Source organism: Zosterops lateralis (genome assembly GCF_965231275.1).
Source record: "Zosterops lateralis genome assembly, chromosome: 1".
Classification (NCBI taxonomy): domain Eukaryota; kingdom Metazoa; phylum Chordata; class Aves; order Passeriformes; family Zosteropidae; genus Zosterops; species Zosterops lateralis.
In genome coordinates, this window is record NC_139762.1 from 61301219 (window position 1) to 61323750 (window position 22532).

At 35.8% G+C, this 22532-nt stretch overlaps 1 protein-coding gene across 4 annotated transcripts in view; it reads right to left on the reverse strand.

Moving 5' to 3' along the window:
• CDKAL1 (CDKAL1 threonylcarbamoyladenosine tRNA methylthiotransferase) overlaps positions 1-22532 on the reverse strand; it is a 385260-nt gene that overhangs the window by 108882 nt on the left and 253846 nt on the right. For all 4 annotated transcript variants that reach the window (XM_083860253.1, XM_083860251.1, XM_083860252.1 and 1 more), the window contains one exon: positions 20953-21098. In XM_083860253.1, coding sequence (XP_083716379.1) covers positions 20953-21098 — 146 coding nt within the window. The remainder of the gene's footprint in view (positions 1-20952; positions 21099-22532) is intronic.

Here is a 22532-nt window from a genome sequence, read left to right on the forward strand (position 1 = left end):
CTGAAGGAGGGGGTTCTCCATCCTTTCCCATTTATAATTTACCCTAAATTACACAATGGATGAACAGGCATCTCATAAATGGATATCCACTGAAAATGTTTTTCTTAGTAATCTTTTCCATATGTGTTTAAAAGTAGTCCAGGTTGTGTGAATTCAGAACCTCTGTGTCAGAAAAACAAGCTCTTTTGAACCCTCACATCAACTGCTGAATTGATTTACATATGGGGTAAAATTGGAAAGTACCTTGGTTAAATGACAATAGGCATGTCATAAACACTTCTGTGTAAAGTCTCTTAAATGATAACATACTGAGCCTTATGGCCAGATATAAACTATACTTTGGTAAGACACCTTATTAAAATGCAGCTATATATATATCAAGAACATTAATATTTAAGAAAATTTATATAGGAAATATATAGTATACAAAAAATTATCTTACTTCAAATATTTTAAAATGTTCTCCATTACTGTGTAACACAACTCCAGGCTGTCTGAAGGAAATCAGTTCTCCTTCACCTCAGTTTGGCTGAATGAAAGCAAAAAAGGTAACTACATTGATACTGCGTGTAAAAGTATTTAATGGCTTCATTTGTAAGTCAATTCACTTACTTTTACTCAACTATTGAGACAATGAATACTAGCAGATGTTTAAGCAAATCATATTTTGTTTATATATGTAAAAAGCATAATTTTAATACTTTTTTTAAAACTTATTTTCACAACTTGGATCATATCTCTCTGAAATTGATGCCCAAGACACAATAAACCAGAAAGAAAATGTAATGCTATATTGTTTATATGCTTGCTTTGATTAAAAAATAATAAAACAGACAAATGAAAGCCAGACAGGACTACAGAGAAACTCTCATTTTCAGAGTATTCTTGCAAATTTCCCTGAAGGAAGGTACATGCACCTGGGAGAATAGTTGGCAAGGCCATTAAATCCTACCAGTTAATTTGGAGGTGCTTCATAGTGAAACACTTCAAATTTCAAAGGTAGCAGAAACTACATAATAAGACAGCTACAGAGTCAGGGGATGTATCCTGCTTTTTGCATTCCACACCTTACAGAGCACTCGAGGCTGCTCCTGGTGGTGATTCCCATAGGGAGCACATTACACCTGAGCTTTGTGATCTACAGCAGTGTCCAATGGATTTGCAAGTGCAACTTAATATGTTGGGTTTGAACTTGGGAGTCGTTAGTGATTTTGATGTAAGTCACCTTCAACAGGCTGTAGAAAAGTATCTGTGAACAAGAAGCACAATTCAACAGCTCTCAGAGTTTAACTGAAAGTGAGAACAGGTATTTTTTAATGACTGTTCTTGTCCCAACCCACTTTCAGCCCCCAGAAGAGCTCTTTGAGAAACTGGGCTGAATGACACCTGGAGGCAGCGAGCAGACCTGATTTCCAGAACTCAGCTTTGGAAGGTATAGGTGTGGAGGACTGTGCGAGTAGGGACTGGGCTGTCCTTGTTACCAGGGAATAGTGACCTAGATAAAAAGTATATCTTCTAATTAGCATGGCTCACTGCCTGAGGATCAGAGAGTACACATGGTTTTATTCTCTTCAAACAATTATTGTGAAGGTTGCCAGAGTTCCTACTAGATGCAGCCCAAATGGTTTAGGAGAAGTATTATAATACTTCCCATTATCAATTTTCCTTAAAAAAAACCCAAACCCAATAAACCCTAAACCAAACATTTAAGGCTTGGACCAACTTTATTCAACTATAAGGTGTTCTACTCTCCCCATAAACAAGAAACATTTTATAGAACTTCATTACGGATTTATAACTTCAGATCATTATTGTTTTATGATTAAAAAATGAGCGACTTAAGACAAAAAGCTCAACATCCTTAAACTTCATTTCCATTCAATCTCTAATAAATACCATCTGCTGTGTACTTTAGGGATATAATACCCATCAAAAACTCAGCCGTATTATGAGAACCGGCACCAAGTTGATCTGAAACGCATATTTGAACAGATGTGTTTAAATTACATCTCTCCGTCTATCCACACACATAAATTCAGAATAAGCATGTGTTGATTTAAAATGCATAAAAAAGGGATTTGGAGATGCATCAAAAGTGAACAGCATCTCAATGGATCAAGACTCGCATTACTAAAGGTCATCCCTAAAAATAAAGTTTGAATTTATTAGGGGTTGCACCAGGGAACTGTTCTTGGGAACTGACTTAATGTTTGCTGCACTAAAGCAGCCATTGAAATTACACTAATTTTCTATGACCCTTCACTGTTTAACATTAGAGCTGTCAGGCATGGTCAGAAATAATAGGATCTCAGCCATGAGTAGCAGAGAATACGATATACTTTTTCTCAGTCTGACACAATGCTTATCACCAATATTAAACGTCTTGGGCTCTGAGGACCCATCCACGTCTGTTTCAGTGGCAGTCATTTAGCTCTTCACTCTGACGCAGAAATCAGGCATATCAAACAAAATGATTAACATGCTTTTTTGGCATGATGAAACCAAATGAAAAAATTGCAAGCAGGGCTCCATTAACAAATGCTAATTAAAAAAAAAAAAAAAAAAAAAGAAAAAAAGAAAAAAAAATCTGAACATGTCTTTCCATCCATCTATAATCTACAGTCCTGCAATATTTCCAGGATCTTGAAAATAAGACACACTGATCCAAAGGTTCATCTAGCCAGCAATCTACTTCTAGCAACAGGCATCAGAAGTAAACCAGGGAAGCATTTCAGATGTTGTGCCACCCCAGAATACCTTCATCCTTACAACTGGGTTTTGTGAGAAAGATGTTTCTGTAATCAGTCCCTTCTGATGAATTTCTTATCCATTGACTTGTCAACAAGTCTCTCCTTAAATCTAAGCCCCTCCATATCAAAATCACATCAAAGAAAAAAAAAAAAATCTCTGGTAAGCCTTCCATTTGCTAATTTCATTTGATATCCCCTAATTGTTATGCTGGGAGAGACCAGTAACAATTCTATTCACCTTCTCAGAACCTCTGTTCTAGTCCCTCTTGATTATCATTTTTCCAGAGTGAAGAGTCCTTAATTGTCTTTGTGTGAAAATCTGTGATGCCTCTGATAATCCGTTAGTCTTTACAGTAACATTCCTCATTGTAACCTATCCTTTTTGAGAGGGGCGTTGACAGCATGTAACAATACAGACACAACAAGATAAAAGTCTCTTACAATAGTTTTAGAATTTAGATAAATGATCTCCTTTAAATTTGTTTTCTATTAGGCAGATAGAAAAAAGTAATGGACCTTACACAAGGTGAGGGACAAGAGAAATAAGTTTTAGAAAATAAATAAGCTAGAAGGAAAACAGAAAGACGGCCAAGCATATTTCAAAGACAGGCCAAAGTCAGCAATGTGGTGGTGGTAAAGGAGAACAGAAGATGTTGTCAAAGGAGAAGTAGTACTATGGCAAGTCACAAGACTTTAACAGAGAATATAAGATTTCTGTCTGAAGCAGAACCAAGAATTGATCAAGAATAAAAAATGAGGAAATAAAATTGCCAGTGGGAGAGATGTTTTATTCCAAGGTGTTGGTTCAAGATCATTTATATTTTGCAGCACAGAGAGAGAGCAGAGAATAGCAAGAACATACATTAAAACAAAGTTTTTGTAAAAAACGTGCACAGTGTGAGAGAGTTCCCTGCAAACAGCTGATGGATTTTAAAGAGACAATTCTTTCACATCACAACCTATACAAACAAATTGACTGGATCTTTTTTCCATCTTATAAATTTGTGAGAAATCATCACACGAGAAGTTTTCCAGTTGCAAACATCAACATGGAAAGGATCAACACTGTGAAGCAAACAGCAGTAAAAAACATAGGCATGATGTGCACTAAATTTAACATAACCTCCATTCCATTTTCAAAGTACCTAATGGAACACAACTTTCACCAGACCAATCTGATCAGCCAAAACACAGCAGCTTACTTGCTACATCCTTATCAACACAGTACTTCTGTACTTACAGAAGGTGTTGTTATAATTAAACCTGAGAGTCACAGTTTTAACAGAGCAGCAGGCAGGTCGTCTGGGGCAAGGCTTTAGCAGCCATAAGCAGTTTTCCTGAATGTTAGCTAGAGGCATTTAAATCACAGTTCTTGTACTCTAACTAAAAAATGCTGCAGTTTTATACCAGACAGTTTTTGATGTACATTCCTATATACTCTTAAATGTGAATTTTTCAGAGCCAGTATCTCTCATGTATGAAGTATCTGGTAGGTCAAAACCTTTTACTTTCACCTCTCTAAAACTTTTTTTTTTTTCCCGTTAAAGAGCAATGTATGTACAGGAAAGAGGTTGGACTACTCCTACCAGAAGTGCAAAAAACAAATTTGAATAATAATAGTAATAAATTTCTTAGAGTAAGTGTAGTATTTGGCTCAAAATTCCAGTACCATCCTCCCTACTCCACAAAGACTGAAAGCTGCTATCGTGTATCTTCAAAGTTTTTAATTTTTATTTCATGATCCACTGGCAAATGTGAGTGTATGGTCTTCACACTATAAACCAAAGTGTGACACAAGGACTGGGATGTACTCAGAACACACCACCTATATAGCTGCAGAATTATATTTTCAGAGGTAACACTTCAACTCATAAGCAATGCTATTTCCTTATTAAGCCAAAACCCATGAGCTTAACTTCAAAGAAATCCAGTGTGCTTTACTAATTAAAGTGTGATAAGATAAAGTTAATTATATTTCAATATAATCATACTTCAATCAGCATCATGCAATATAACTTGGATCACTGGGAAACAGAGAATTTACCTTGCAAGAATGAATTTAAAGAAATTATGAAGTAAATATTTCAAAGGGCATGTATAAAGAATTATTCATTCATTCATGTAAAAATATAATCGAAACAATACTCAGAAAGGGCTGGGCATGACTGTTAAGGTAATGGACATCACTGGAGTGATAGTATACAAGAAACACCATCTGCAGATCACTGTCTCATCCCATTCATGACATGCTCTGATAACAATCTGAATTTAAAGAAATCACACCAGAAATAATACCCATTCTTATGAACAAGAACAGCTTACTTGGCTAAATGGAAGGTAGCAGAATGGCTCTGACAAGTATCTATTTTGTTCTCAGATATACCCAAAGAGCAGGTGAGTTCAGAATACAAGAGATTTTTGGTAGCAGCTTCCTTTGTCTAGAATTGCCAGTAATTTAAGAACATTTCTTTGTAAAAGACAGAATTAGTTTAGAATATCGGGGACAACAGAAGTAATTAATGCATGCACTCCTTCAAAAGTTTTGAAGGACATTCAACTTCATACACGCATACCAAGCAACACATAGGGGACATCGCAGGCAAAATCAGGAAAATCAAGACAGTATTTTAAATGTAGACTGTTAGCCTGCCAATGACAAAGTTAAAACAATACAAAATCAATGGACACTGTTGCCTCAGGGAAGCTCTTATCCATTTCTCTCTGTTCAGTTCAGTGAATTACTTCACTTTCAGTGTGCCACCAAGTTGCAGATAGCTTAATAATGACAATTAGGAGATCTCACCATATTGTTATTAGTGTATACTGTCACAGTCAAAAGCTTTAAATAAAATAAAGGACTGTTAAATGTGTACAAATTCAGGTGCCTTTTTTTTTTTGAGGATTCTGACAGGCTGTACACAGCCACAACCCTTAAGCCATTCAAGCAGTAGCTTTGCTGCCTAAGGGTAGGGTTACTAAGAGGGAAATTTTTTTAAAAAATCAGATAAACATAAAAGGAATAATGCATGTCATTATGAGAAGAGGTACTAATATATAATAATAAATATTTAATAAACAATAATAGCAAAGCCCATTAATGAAGCCCAACTAAAAATCCAGAAGTTTAGAAAAGACAATGAAACCCCAACTATTCAAACAAAAGCCTGGAAGGTGGTCACCTGAAATATTTTGGGCTTACATGATGACAGATGTCTTCTGTGATGCTGAGGAGCACAGGCCATGTAAATGTGTTTCTACATTGTAAAGAATTAAAAATAGCCAGAAAATGGAGCTTTCAAAGTTAACAAACTCATACTGCGGAGAAATAATTAAGGCAACTTGATGTTGTGAGCAGTCACCTGATTTGACCTGCCAGTGACTGAAAGTTAAAAGAGAACTAGCACAAAATCTAAAATATGCTTTTATCACTGAAGAATCATCAAAGACAAAATTAAAAGTATGTTTTATGAAGAATTCAAAGATATGACAGCATTCCCAATTATGGCAACTAAAGCTCTTTGGCATCATTAACCATTAACATTGGACAGGTAATGTATGAAAATTGTATTTAGGGAATAAGGTTTCAGGTAAAATTAATAGCAGTAGAAGATGAACGAAGGTGCAACTGAGATGAGTAACTTCTTTCTCATATGTGAACTTATGTAATTAGGTAAGAGACAGGACCAATACCAGTTGGATTTAGCAACCTGATTCAAAGCACAGAAGTAATATCTGAAGGTTAAGATTAATTAAGATAAAGGGAAACATATTTTCTTCCATCTTGACATAGTAAGACAGAAAGGCCTGGTAAATAAAATCCCAGAACCCAAACAGAGTGTCTGAGAATACCACAATTAGTAAATTAGGAATAACAGTTACTATTGAAAACAAAATAAGAATCAGGATGAAGCAAGGAAACTGCTCGAGATCTAGCATCAGTCTTGTATCAAAGAAAATTATAAACTTCAGGAAGTCCCCAAGGAGTTGGTAGAAGTCAAAAAAGCAATGCTTAAGAAGGAGATGGAAAAGAACCGAAAACCTTCAAAAGCATCATTATGAAAGAAAATCAGTGATGTCCTCGGACAGTAATGTTAAATACAAGACTTCTGATAAAGGAAAAAACTGAAAACTTTTGTCACTAAAGAGATGAGTATAGAAACAAAGAGAGAGTATTTTGATAGTGAGATTAACAGAGATGAAGAAAAAAATAAAAAGCTTTTCCTGAGGTTCCCAATATTTTAATCAGAGAATCATATTACAATTTGCAGGGAAAAAGATGCCAAAAGCCAACAAACTTCTAGAGTAGGCTAAAACTGCAGAATTAAATCAAATCAATACAGAGAGAATTGAAAAATACCTCAAATGAATGGAATAAGGTGGTTATAAGTACTCAATTTTGCAAGCTGAACACAAATAGTTACCAGGAACTCCTTCTGTTAAAGCCTACTTAAATGTAATGAATAATTTTATAAAACACCCAAAGTAAGATACAGAGGGAGTAGAATGCAAAAATGGAATCTAATCAATTCAGTGGAAACAGCAGTGTGTGCATTCAGACCATATCACTGAAATCAATTTTATCAAATCACATAATGTTCCACAATAGCCTTCAGGCATCAGTTAAAGAACCTGGAAAGCCTGTCAAATGCCTGCCAGGCACAACAGTGCCCTTTTGTCTCTGCAATACCAGCACAAAATATGAAGAATTCTTAGGCAGCAAGATCCACAAGGCTGATGCAAAAAACTAATTTCCCAAGCTGAAATCCTGTGTCTGGATATAACATGTTGGGCCTAACACCGACACTGGCTTTTCAACCTTGGGAAAAACAGAAGGCATGGTATAAAATGAGGAATGAAGGAAGTGACAAATTAGGATCATTAAGAATGAAAGAGGCTGTATCTCAAACAATTTAAACTCATTTATTATGGAGAGAATATTGAGCAACTGATGCAAAACTACCATCTATATAACAGCATTCCAGAAATGTTTATTCCATGTGGGTGGGAATTTCAGACATGTTTGAAGTAGGTAGAAAAACATGGAATAACTTCAGAAATTATTTATTGATTTAGCCTTTGAGTCCATTAATGAAAAATATTTCATCCTCTGTGATCTATTGCAAGCCTTTATAATTCACAGCACCTCCTTTCCTTCAGTTTCAGTGCTAGCATTGAAGTTCCAGGAATTTCAGCAGGTTGGGGTTTTTTATCAGCTGAATAGAAGACACAGTAGTTAAGATGTCACTAAATATTTTTATAGGGTTTTACCTTATCAGAAAAAAACACCATTTGAAAATATTAATTACATTTTACAGCTCTCACTTCTAGGACACTCGTATTTTTCTTCTAGAAGATATCCCACTTTTCTGTCTAATAGGTTTAAATGTTAGTATTTCTCCCTTTAGAGAAAACCTCAATCTTGAAAACAGTAACAATAAAAAAATTTCTTTGGTATCTGGCTTGCCATTAACAAAAAGATATCAGAGAAGAAATATTCTAAGGAGAAGGCAAAAACCAGTTATACACCTACGGACCACTTAGAGAAGATGAGTTACCTACATATACATGGGGGTGTATGCAAGCACTGAACTATGATATGTTTTATGTCAGCAGTATCCAAAGAAACATGGATACTTCTTTCAGCCAGAAGTTCATGCAGTAACAGGAGTAGCCTAGATCTCCTCAGAGTCCACTGATTAGACCTAACCAAGGACCACAGCTAAATGGAAGGGTTAAATGTGTAGACAGCTGTCTTAGGTTGCAATGCAAGATGTAAGCAAAAGAATGTATTCTATTCCCATCTGTTAAAACCAGGTGGGGCAGTGTTCTTTATCTCTTCCATAACCCATCCCTCGTAACACCAAGGGGATATCTTATGTTAATGGGCTATTAAGGATCACTGCATGACTGATAAAATTACATCATCCCACTGTGAGATGCTCCACCCAGTGGAAGGAGCCAAGCATTCCTACCTGGATAAAATCTGAGAGTCAGAACACCAAGGCAGTCTGTTTCCACTGGATTCCAGAGGAAGACTGACCCATCTACATTACCACTGGACCTTCAGAGGAAAACTACACCCTTCTACAGGATCATTGCTTCAACAGAACCACATCTGTCACTTCAGGAGGACTTGATTGGACTGCTGCCGACACCCTGACCAACAGAGTGTCAGGTTGTATTCTGATTCTGTCGGTGTTTGCTTTTTTTTTTGTACTACTAAATTTTTATTTTACCTTTCCTAGTAAAGAACTGTTATTCCTATTCCCATATCTTTGCCTGAGAGCCCCTTAATTTCAAAATTATAATAATTCAGAGGGAGGGAAACTTCATTTTCCATTTCAAGGGAGGCTCCTGTCTTCCTTACAGACACGTGTCTTTTCAAACCAAGACAATAGCATGTATCAATGTAAGATCTGTTAACAGGTAAGTAAATAATCTCTCCTCAGATGGACTCCTGCAGTCACTGCAAATAAATCAAGAGTATGGAAAATCTGAAGAAAGGCACGTTGTGTCTCTAAATGAACCAAGACTGAAGGAGAGCTATGGCAAATGCAGCTTTTTGCTAGGTACAGTAGCACTTAGCAAACATATAAGTGGTTTCAAATGTCCACTTCACATATAAAAAATACAAAGGTATGATGCAGAGTGCTGTTGTGTGAGGTTTAACTGAAGGAGCTATTAAAGAAGCAGCAGATGAACCCTATTCATGACTCTAACATTTCTCTCATCTATTGTGAGAGCCTGAGGTATCTGGTAACCTGCCTGAACTCTTCATCACCAGATACAAGATCTTCAGGGACTGCTCTTCAGGGTTCTTCCCTAACATATAGAAGGTAAAATGCAGGCAAAATACAAAATAAGTATCTGTAAAGGAAAGCAGGAGGCTTAAGGAGAAAAGCAAAGCACATTGACTTTCCTAAAATAACTAAATGTTAGATGTCACCTTGGAAAAGGACTTCAGAAATACTACACGGGCTACTTTGCCTGTATGGTAAACAGGAACAAAAGGAGAATCAGTGATGAGAGCTCAAATCCCTTTTTTCCTTCCAACTAAAATACATGCTGCCTTCACAGACAAGGATGGTAGTGAACCCCCAAAAGATAATGAAACGCCTAAAATCCATTGTATATGTGCAAAAGTAAATAGGAAGATGCAAGATTTTAAAATCCTGTGCTCCAGAATCACAGCTAATAATTCCAGAACAAATTTGGTTTGGTGATAAAGGTAACTTTGCATTAACTGTGGCAGCCTACAAGGTGCAACAATGGTATGTCAGCATAACCCTCACCTAAGAGCATCTGTCAAACTTGCAAAGGCACCATATCTCACAGCAAAAACATTTCTTTCTGAAGCCTGCTTCAGGTTTCAGAACTTGCCAGAAAGTTGCACAAGGAGAAGATGCACTCTTGCACCTTGTGGTTGTGCCTCACCAAGCCTTCAATGCTGGCTTTCCGTGGAGGCAATATAGGTGCTACTGGAGTAATTGAGAACTTGCACCATGGGTGAATTCCTTGACAAAACAACACACTGAATTTAGGAAGTAAATACTTGGACGATGCCATTACAAGTTTCTGGCTCAGAGCTAAATTATCAGCACGATAAGGCATTTAGATGCAATGTGGGTTTTCCTCTCATAAAGTAAAGGAATTTTATTTATTTATGAAGGAAGTCCATCAGAAAATTAAAAAAAACCCACCCACATTCAGGCAAATAGGAAAAGTCACATTTATACCAGGTAATTAAATACACTCTTGTTTCAAGGGCAAAAAAACCCCAGCAGATCAGAGGAAAAACCTCAGGACAGAAGTTTAAAATGAAAGGATAAACTAATACTAAGAGTTCATCAAGGGTATTAGAAGAGGATTTAAACTGAATGTGAAACAAGCTTTTGTGACAGAGTTAAAAAGTGAAAGAAGTATGCTCAAAGTTAGCTTCTGGATGCTCCAGAAGCCTAATGGAAGGAACAATTAATTTCTGTCGAAACTCTATGCATAAGATGGGAGCACATCCCATAGAGATGCTACATTACAAAAAGAGAATTAAAAATTCCCAGTCACTGTCATTGTATAAACATAATCACTGTTTGAATGCACATTTAATTCAATTGATAAAACAATTTTTTCTTCTTAAGAATTATTTGAACATTTGCCTTAAGAAAAAAATATGTTTATTTGCATTATTAATGAAAACACAGAAATATTATCTCATCACTTAATGTCATAATTACTGTACTTCACTTAAATGCTGTCAAGCAAAAGCTGTATTTAGTGAAAACATACGTTAAGAGACAGACTTCAGCTTCTGCTATTCTTGTAATGATGAAAACTCTCAAAATACCTCAAGAATTTGCATTCTTTAGAAAATATAACTAAATTATCTAAGGTAGAAAAGCATGCTATGACTTACTGCCATTAACTCCATATGTATTTAAGACATAAACAAAGCAGGAATGTAAATCTTAACAAAATTATATCTGATCTTTTATATAAAACTTTAGCATTTTTGAAGACAAAAACCAGACAACTAGGAGATTATTTTTGTATATCATTCTGGAATACTCTGGTAAAGCACTAATTGTTCTGTTCACTAAGTTATGATAAATGTCAGTAAGTACTTCTTTTTCCCACAGAAAGGTGTATAGGGTTTGTGTGGCAAGGTTGTGGTAGTGAGGGGGGGTGCAGGGGTGGAGTACACTAGATAGAAAAAATACTTCCCTGGTCACAGCTGGGAGTCCAGCTGGCTGCCTTAGTCATTTCTAGGATTGAGAATGTGAGTATGAGAGCGGACATTTCACTGCAGTGGAAAAATCATGCCAGTCTATAGTTCAAACGTGAACCCTATAGTCTGTCTGCCTTCCTCCCTCACTCTGCAGAGTCTGGGACAGTAGATTTTCTTTAACCAAGCACAGTGGCTAAAAAATAACCACAGGACATGGACACACACGTGCACAAACACAGGAATTCAGCATTAGCTCTATGATCAACCTCAAAACCCATTTTTCAGATGCGTGTACACTTTTGTAGTAAGTTGGAGGCTTATGTTGAAGTTTGTCTCAATAAAAATCCTTCAAGGGAGATAATTAGCTCAGAGAGATCAGTACTTTTCTATGATACAAAGCTTTTCGTAGAAGACTGATTCAAATCTCTGCGGGTTTGTAATGTCCAAAAGGTATTACCCCGGAGCTGACTGCAAGTCTGTACAGAACTGTGTTCTGATCTCAGAGTTGCGTCTCCTGCTGAGGGCCATGGCTCCTCCAGAGGCCAACCAGGGGGGCACCTGACACAGCAAACCATAAGACAATTCCTTCCTATGGCCTCTGAGTTTTGCCAATAAATATTTTCTCCAGATCCAAGACAAAGTGGCTTAAAGGAGCCACTCTAGCTTTCTCTTCTCCTATGGGAAAAGTGCTTGGACATACTAACATTTTCCAGCTTGAATTAGTATCTGAATTACAATTACAATTACAATCCAGTAGGTGGATTGAGAAGAATTTATATTGTTTCTTGTGCCTTTACATATAACCATATTTTCAATATTGTTCTCCTGTTATGAATCGATTTAACACCTGTACTTTGTCAATTACTCCTACTAAACAAAATGACAGTTCTGCTTAATGTTGAGAAGCAAAACAAAAAATAATTATAAGTGTATGAGATAAGTGGTTCAGCTGTGGAAAATAAACGTTCATCTGTTATAGTCACTACTCTTATACACAAACTTTTTAAGATTTCAGGTCTGTGACTATTTTGCCATGTAATATGAAGTTTACAACTATAAATTTCATTATTATCAAAAAGAGATGAATCATCAACTCCTGAATACAATATACAGAGCAACATAAGATGAACAGGAACACAAAATTGAGCTTAGCCAAAGTAATCTGTATAACTGTCCCCAAATGGATGTACAGACAAAACCTCTGGGTAGCAGGATTGTCATGCCTCTTGAATGCAACTGTGTTTTAATTGGATAGCTACATTTTTAAAGAGGTTTAAAAGGCTTTGCATATTTCCATTTCCTAGTTTTCTTCATTTAAGCAGTCTGTATTTAAACAGTGACCATTAAAGATACTGATCAGCTATAGAAATCTTGTCTCTTCTATTTCTTAATTCTTTTCAACTTCTTTTCCCTGAAAGTTCAACAAATGCAGATTCAATCATCCCTTATCAGCTGGCCAGCAACCACCCTCATGAAAAACTCCTTTGTGCCGCACTGTCCTACATGATCAGAATAGCATGGGTTCCAAAATGAATTTTTTACCTAGTATTACGGCAAAAATCTGAAAAAATTACACACTGAAACGAACAAATACTTTTGTTAAATGTATAGAATATGAAAATTTAATACTGTCATCAGAATTTTCTAATGCACGTCTGAGTACTATAAGGTGTATACGCATCTTGTATTTATAGTTCTACTAATTTGCTATCACAAATACTTATACATCTTAATATATGTTTGGACAGGCTTAAAAGTTCAGGGGCAAATTAAAACTAAGGATTACATGACAAGTCAATCTGCTATTAAGCAAATTGGTATGAATTAAAGTTATTGTTTTAAAAACAAATTAGACTCTACTACCCAGGTTCTAAGTTCTATGTTTCCAGAGAGTGAAACAATAAAAATAAGTATTCAGAAAAAAAAAGTGATTTTAGTTATTTTGCTTTAAATCACTAGAGAAATATATTATCCCAATAAGTACAAACAAGAATTTAAACTCATAAATATTAAATGCTCTAAGACTTATTTCTACTACTGCATTCCTTCCTTATATCCTTACTACAGATTTTATATCATTACTTCTGAAGAACACATTCACATGCCTTCAGGGGAAAAGAAAAAGGAAAAAAAAGACACCATCTTGCTACACTTAAGAAACTGAATTGGATGTACTAATTTTTATTCTATCATCTAACAATATTCCCACATCAGGATTTTACAGAAGAAAACTGCAGATGAGGCTGCCCAGAAAAAGAAGGGCCTAGTCATAACTGCCTACAGAGAGTATCACTCTAAGCAACTTCACTATTTATATTTAGTAAAAAGAATAAGCCAAGTATAATAAATCAGATCAAATTGCTTTTATATTTAATAAGGGCACATATCTTCTCTTTCCAGCAACCATTCAAAAAAATTCCTCCAAATTTTGGCCAAAGCAGAGCATCACAGTGTTGTGGTCTCAAAGGATTTGAACTGCAAATGTTCCGTGTGGCCACTAAGTCTGCACTCAGCAAGCTGTGCTCATCCTGGGCACTTTATTTCCCAGACTTCACCCTCCAGTTCTTACTATGGGAGCTGAATAGTAACCTGAGAACTAGGAGGAAAAACCCCTCAAATTAACCCTCTCATAATCATTCTCTTATCTCCAGAAAAACATGCAAGTATTATTTAAAAGAAAATTCTGCAAAATGGGAGTACCCATACACAGGCACATCCTGCTTAAACCAGTATGCAGACCCTAATTGCACCAAAATCCAAAGAAACTTCATATAAAAAATTACAGAGCATAGAATTGTTGAAATCGTTTTCCTATAAAGTATCTTCCACCAAAATAAACACATAGAAGTTACATTTAGTGTCAACTAATCTTCAAAGTCGTCTGTAAATTTGGAATTACTTTATTTTAACATCATCTCACATGATTCGCTTGGGACTTCTGTATTTGTATGTGTGCACCCTCACACATGAACTGACAAGATGCACAAACAACAGGATAACTGAGAGCCAACATCCCAGAAAACTCCAATATTCTTGATGCATTTGGCATGAAAGACTATGGCTAGCAAATGGTGACTAGTAATTTATAAAGTGTCAAAAGATCTAATCCTGTGAACCATAGCAGTAAAGGGGTCTCTCCATGAACTACTGACACCTGAATTACAATCTGTAGAACCAGTGAAGACAAAGATTAAGAAGGTGCAGATATTGCCTTCCATTACCTCTCTAGGAAAAGTATATCTCCTTGCTAAAAAGTAAGGCTCTGTAGTTGCATTAGCTGAGAAAAGAGCAAAGTGCTGTACAGGCCAAAATGGAAAGACTGATCTCCTATAACAACGTTTAGCTCGGTTGAAGTCATGTTACAGTAAAAAAAAAAAAAAAAAGCTAACCTGAAATACCTAATGCTTGTTTCTCCCTGGTCCGTTCTAAAGAAAAACAAACTTTTGAAATGTAGATTGATAAATGCTGATATTCAAAATAGCCTAATGACATTAAAGGGATCTGCAAGTGTTCAGCACCTTTAAACCTCTCACCTACTTACACCTTTTTCCAAGATCTTGTGAATCAAATGCAGGGCAGGAAGGGTTATAAACTTAGTGACGTCCAAATTCAAATTTCAAGACAACTCAAGACAACTAATCCTGTGATAAAAAGGAGCTTGTCCATCAAAAAGCTACACCATGAGGCATGAGGGTCAACTCTAGAAACAAACTCGAATGTACCTTTGTGCTGGGTGATGAAAAACACCCATGTTCTAGTTTTTGGTGCTAATTCAATACCTTTTAAAGGCACTCAATTAATTTATAACATAAGAAAAAAAAGAGACACATTTGGTAAAGTGATTATTTGAGACTCCAAAAGCAGACAAAAGACAGAGTAGAGAGAAGAGTCTAGAGACTGAGGTATAAAATTACAGATAAGTACCAAATACACTCAGCAATTTCTTAGCAGAAAACGTCATAAGGGTTTTAAACAGATGACATTTGCATTTACAGTAGTCAGACTGACAGAACAGATGTGCTAAAACCCATTAAAAAAAGCCCAAATCTGAAAGACTTGTCAAGGTTTGCTAGGGACACGATTTGCACGTCTGCAAAATGAGCTTAACAATATCTCTCTCTGAGAAACAGAAGTGCACTTTGAGAAAGAAAATGAAACACATTCACATTGCAAAAAAGTGAGGGAGTTGATATAGTCTACTTCATAATTACCTGCATTTTGAAAGTGAGTAGAAAAAAGTATATAAAAATAGTAAATGGCTATTTTAAAATGACTCCTTTCATTGCCTTCTAATTCTACTTTCAGTAAATGCCACGATAATGTGCCGAAGACAATATTACTGCCACAAGACTTTGGGATAGCTTTAAACTGCAGGTTTTCTGACACAACTACAAATTTGATGATGACTAATTTAGCTTTTTATCTTCCAATGAGAACTTAGCAATATTCAGGAGCTTACTATATGGACATCATTCAGAACAAAATTATTTAAAGTTACAAGTTATTTATAGTGTTTTGAATTTCCTTGATCACCCAAATAATAGTATTTAGAAACAAACTTTTGGGAAGATGTTTCTTCCCTGTTATTTCAGTCAAAAATGGCTGCATAAAATAGAGACAATTTTTAAGCCAAAGACTTGTGAATGACAAGACACTCACAAAACAAATACAGAAGGAGACCATGATAGCCAGCTGATTGCTCACACAAGTTCTCACAGCATGTGTTATGATGCCAAGAATAAAAAACAAAGTCACAATAGAAGACTGGAACCTGGGAAAAAATTATAGCTTGTGAAAATGCCCAGAAAGGCAAGAGCAGCCATACTGAAACATACTGGACAAAATTATATTAAGAAAGTGGACTCTGAAATGTTCCATTTAGACACTCAACTATTGCTGTAAAAACCACTATGACTAGCAGAAGACAACACCAGGGTCCACTCTGCTCCCAGAGACAAAGTCAAGGCAGATCAAAAGAAACACAAGACAAGACAGGCCACCTCAAATCCTTAAAAACAGAATTAAAAGTGGCCTAGGGAGCTGCTGAAGCTACCAATTTTCGGCTTAACTCCTGGTAAAGCTACAGGGAAGTAGGGAGCCTCACTGAAGCCAGCTGTCCCAAAAGGACTGTGTAACACCTTCTCTCAATTTGGACAGTATCTCTAGTTTCCTGGGACATCAGGCAGTTGTCTGTAACTGCTGGGCAATTAGGTCTTCAGTTTGCGCTTGAGCGAATAATTTCCTTCTAAGTTTGTGATTTATTTTCCACATTTACTACTTTAGGTCCTTTACTGCCTTTTTCCAACTGTATTTAATTATGTATCTACATATGCTGAAAAATCAAGGCTTGATTACAACTAAAAGTAATGGAGGCTCAGAGAGGCTTTCAAGTTGGTCTGACTTTAATGGGAGAACCAGTGAAACGAAACCCCAGAACTTTCTGCCTGAGAGTGCTGTGGCTGCTCTGCTGGCAGACCAAGTTTGCTGGCTTTCTGATGATATTGGAAAGCTCTGATGTTTCCAGTCTAAATTATGAGACAGTCTCAAATGAACAGCAGCAGCCAGCCACAATTAATGTTATTGTCCTATCTCAGAACACAAACAAAAACAAACTGTGAGGAAAATGCAGCTTTTCCTCAGCATTATGCTGTTCTCCAGAACAGAAAGTATAGTATTTCAGTCTAGTTCTAAATTTCCCTACTTTTCTATTTGTCTAGATTTGGGTTTAGAAGTCTCTTATCAAGCAGCAATAATAGGAGACATAAATATAAACTTTGATGAACATCAGAAGCACTTCACAAACCAAAAAGGTGAGAGAATACAGTCTGGGCAACAAAAGCAAATGACATTTGGAAAACACATTACCAGTCTAAGGACTTTCTAATGGGTATATATTCACATTGCTGATTATTCAAGCAATTACAGAATATGACATTCAGATCTCAGGTTTCTTTAACTAAAATATATTCCAATTGTTTGCTTTTATCATCAAAAGTAAATTTCAGGGGATTAAGTTTCAGAACTTCAAGATAATTAAAGCTGTCTTGCTCTTTTTGCTACTACAAACATCACCTTTCAGAAATATAATCTAGGCTGAATCTTGAAATTTGAGATCACTTGAAAAATAACTCACATTTTGATATAATGACACCAAAAAGAAGACTTTCTGGTATAAGACTAAATTGGTCCCTGGATTAAATTTACTTAGCAGCAATTTCCAGAAGTCCTGTATTTAGTTGCAAACACATTCAAATTAACATCTCATGCAGGAATCATTCTTGTGAATAGTGCCTGCAGACTACTGTATTAAACCCCAGAAACCACAGACCAGGGCACTAGTCCTTATTTAGTCCCTACAGACTGTGTACACCCTCTACATTAATTAGTACATCCTCACTTTATGCTGTTGCTCTCTAGAACAGTTTACAAATAAATTTTCAGGAAATATATCTGTATCTCTATATCTACAGATTAGATCTCCAGATATATGTACATTGACGTATCAACTGCTCAACAGTATTTTCCTGAATAGTCGAACTTAGTGACATTTCAATGCAAAAAAGTGCAAAATATGATAAAAGGAATTTCTAAAAAAAAGTATAAAAGAAGATTTCTGTATTTAAGTTTTTCACACCCTAATGGATTTGCCTTTCTTGCTTTATATTCTATGCATTTTACTAGTGATCTTCATAATAAGCCAAAAATGTCACCTGGTTGGGGAAAGTGGCTCTGAAATATAAAGAGTTGCATATCAAAAGCCAGCACTAGAACATCAATACTAATTTTTAAAGTTCATTTCTATTGCTCATGCCTGCAGAGAGTCCTCAAAAAGAGGAAAAACGTGACATTTCTAACTTCACAGACAGAGTGTCAAGAATGCTCCATTCTTTTAAGAAAATGAGTTTCAATATAGAGAGTACTCTGTCTGGAGTACTCTTTGAGAACTCTAACTTCTCTATAAAGTATGCTGTGCTCAGCAGGATATACATAAATCCTCACTTTGAAAAAAATACCTCTGCAGTCATTCATGGCTCTCCAGAGGAAGGAAAAGCATTTTTTTCTTCTTGGAGAAAAAAGCCTCAGAGTGTTTTGTTGGCCTGATTGAGAAAAAGATTCAGAAATCATTTGGTATGTCTTTGGGGTTACAAAACAAAAATTATGGCATGGCTGTTTCTTTTGCTTTTTCTTTTCATTTTCACTTGCTGGACTTAATTTTATGTGCTTAGATGTTTGACTGCAAGTTATTAAACACTTAACTGATAACCATTAGCATTCCTTGATGCATGGCTTCACTTCTTCAGCAGGTCAGCTTATATAATTATTGCTTTAATAGAACTTTAGGTGAAGTTATTATCAGAGCTGATGTCACATTGTAGAGACAAACATGACATTTGGAATCTACTGACAAGTCCTTGTACATGTGCAGGAAGCTTCTAGATGACTTTATGACCAAAGCAATAGAGAAAGGAGATAGAGGGGATTCTACTTTTGGTTTATTTTACCTTTTTGATAAATGGGAGATAGAAATAATCCCTTTTGGCCATTAAAGTAGTTTAAACACATATTTAATTTTAGCTATCCTGGCTCTAGGTTCTGGAGTTGTCGGCAGCCATGTTAAGTTCTGGCAAATTTTGTGCTGAGATCTTTCTGGGAATATCTACATGGGAATGTAATAGCTGGCTGCTGTCACAAGAGGAAAGTCTACAAATGAAGACTCTATGCTCTTAAGTGCAAAGGAAAAAAACTTGTGTTTAACAGATGAGCACATATTCAAATATCCAAAACATTTTCTCTGCTTTGCATAGCTTCTTTATCCTGCTGCCATATGGTACAAAGATTTTTCCATTTTAATATCTGGATACTATATTCTAACAGGAACTACTAGATAATTTGGTATTTTCTTAATAAGCAGGATAAATAAAGTTTATTATTCTTTAAAATCAAGACATCAAACCAGTTTTCTTCCTTGTTAAGTTCACTACAAAAAAAAGCCCTGGAAAAAACCGTATGACATACATTACTGTATGCTCAGTGACCAGCTGTTTTAAATTTGTATATTAAGTAATTCACTCTTTTCTGTGTGCAAGAGCTGAATGATTTAATAAATCCCCATATGCCCCAACATGTGCCAGCTATACTGGGTTATCGAAAATCCAGCTGCTGTTATGATAAGAGCTGCCAATGCCAAACTACTGAAGAGAATAATGAATCAACTTCAAGTCAACTAAGACATAAACTGACACAGTTCCACTTAAGATACGTGGGAATACAATACATCTGTTAATTAAAAACTAACACTGATCCATAGTCACATGAAATTTAGTGCCAAGAATTCATGGGCATTGTTTGCGGTGGAAAATTAATGCAAATCAACCTGTATGAAGACAAGCAGCCCCATTTCCATCAGTTGTCCTAGATGCATAGGAATGTCCTATAAATGACACATTCAGTTTGCAAAACAGATTCTATTGTGTCACAGTTGGCTTTCTTTCTTACATATTATAATTCCCATGCAGCTATTAGATGACATGTTTTACACAGCTAAACTTCTGAATTTTTCAATTATCATACAAAACTGATTATGCAAATTTGATTGGTTTGATGTACCAGTATTATCATGCACATGATAAGAGTCAAAGCTACAATGCCAGTGCCCTTAAAGTCATTGAACAAGTACACAAGCAAAGGCAGCAGAAAGAGAGAAAGTAGCCAAACAAGGTGCCAAAAATGACTCTGCAGACACATATTTTTTGGACACTCAGTGCAGAAATGTCTACCAAAATATGTCACTATTAACTTTTTAAAAGCCAAGAAGATACTTCCTTGGATATTAAATTAATACTTGTATTTACAAAAGCTTTGCAGGTAGATGTAACTTTCATCTTGGTGTCAGCATAAGTAAATACATTAATGATACATTCTTTAATTTCTCACAATTAGCTCTGCTGTTAAGGGAAATAATTTTGAAATTAATCTAGAACTCACCAGTCCCCAAAGCAAGATTAGAGTATTATTATATTGATATAAATTTACATAAGATAAAGGACATAAAATACTTAGAACAAACACAAACCCAACCCATATACGTTTGCTGGAACTGGATCATCTCTAGTACAAAAAGGGTGCAATGCTCAAAAGCCACATTAAAGACTATTTCAGTAACTCCAGCTTCAAGCAATCTATATATAGTAGTTTATGTACAAAAAATAATTTAAGAAAACATTATTTGAAAAAGATTAAGAATATATTGACAAATTAAAAGCATGTCATGCAGAGATTTAAGATGCTTATAAAAGCTCGAGCATAGGGGCCAACCACATCAAGGGGCTCACAGAAAACTCAAAGACTTTGAAAGCTTAAAGAACTTCATTTTTTTCATACCTTAATTATGAAGTTGCAAATAATTGTGTTTTCAGCCACATGTTCTTGACATTGCAACAAACCCAACACTGTCATTTTCCCAATTATTAGTAGACTTACTTTTCTTTAAGGAAATCCACTACTTGTTTGAAGTCTGCCACACAGTATTCTCTTTTCATGTCCATGAGCACACTGTCAGAAGCTGACTGGACTGGTATGTGCAGAAAAGCATATACTCTTGGATGATTGAGAATCTTGGCCATTTCCTAAGAGTTATTAAAAGAAAAAGAAGCTTTAAAGTATTATAAAAAGTAATACAGAAAACTCATTTAAATTAATACGTGGGGTAAGTATCAGTGGTAATACTTCTAAAACTCAAACAATACTGAATTTCCACAGTTTGAAACAGTAGGGAGAGGTGAAAATATCTGAAAGCAATTTTGCTTTAAGAGAAAATAAGAAGAAAGCGATGAAATCGAATTTCCTTTGAGACAGGGATTACATTCCCTAAGTTGTATTGATTATGCAATTGAAAGAAAATTTTAAAGGCAAAGAATTGTGAAAATTGGTGATTTCAGACAGTGGCTGTTTTCAGAAGATGGCAAGGGCTAGTTGCCTTCTTGTTGGAGTGAAGTAACTTCTCAGACATCAAAATGAGAATGCTTATAATTGCTGCCTCCCTAAAGCTGGCCACTTAAAGATACACCTCATCACTTGCAAACCTGCTCCAATACTGGCCTGAAATGTTTCCTGTGTTACTTCAGAGAAAAGGCCAGAAATTAGAAGTGCTTGGCTATAAAATGAATTAAATCAGGGGGGCAGCTTAAAACTGGAGTGATAACTCTTTCTCCTGAAAGAGACACAGGATGTTATACATTTTGCACAAATGCAAAAGGTCAAGGAAAAAACCCAAACAAGTAGAGATAATAGCAAAATGAAAAACTAAATCTCCTAATGAAAGCCAAATCAAACCCCCAACAGAGGCTTGGCAAGGTGACAGAATGTGAGACAAAGAACAGAATATGGTGGTCAAATTTCTCTCATTTTTATTATTTAACCAATCAAGGACATACAGTCAAGCAACAAAGTTTAAGCATTTTTAAAAGTTGAAACCAACCAGCATGTAGACTGCGTGTAATATGGTACCATACTGCTTGTTAATCATTGTCCTGCAATAAATAAATGAACTTGGACAAAGAACCATATTCCATGAACAGCCAGGTCTTCACATATGGTTTTCCCTTTCTCCCTGCGCTGTGGACATACATGAAATGGCCTGGGCACTGCTCTTCTGCCAGTGCATTCTGCATGCCTCAGTCACAGGCTCACTCAGGCCATTTCTCCTGATGGCACAGACACTCTGTCTGACAACACATATTGCTGCCAGATTTCGGTTTTAAGATACAACTATTTACAAATTCTTTCCAGACCATTAATCAGCAATATTTGTCACGCATCTAGATTTTCTCTCTGTATTTCTACAAGAGTGGTCTAGATTGTTCAAAGAGAAGGCAGACATCCTCATGCCTTTTCACTTGCAGGAACTCAGGTTTTAAAAGCATTGATTTTTAGAAGAAATGCTCTCCCAATACTCATTTTTCATCTGAAAAACATATGTGTACAAAACCCAAACTCTATCAAATCACTTCTGGAAGCAGTTTTGAAAGTTTCTGTCTAAGATCCTGTTACAGAAATGAGAA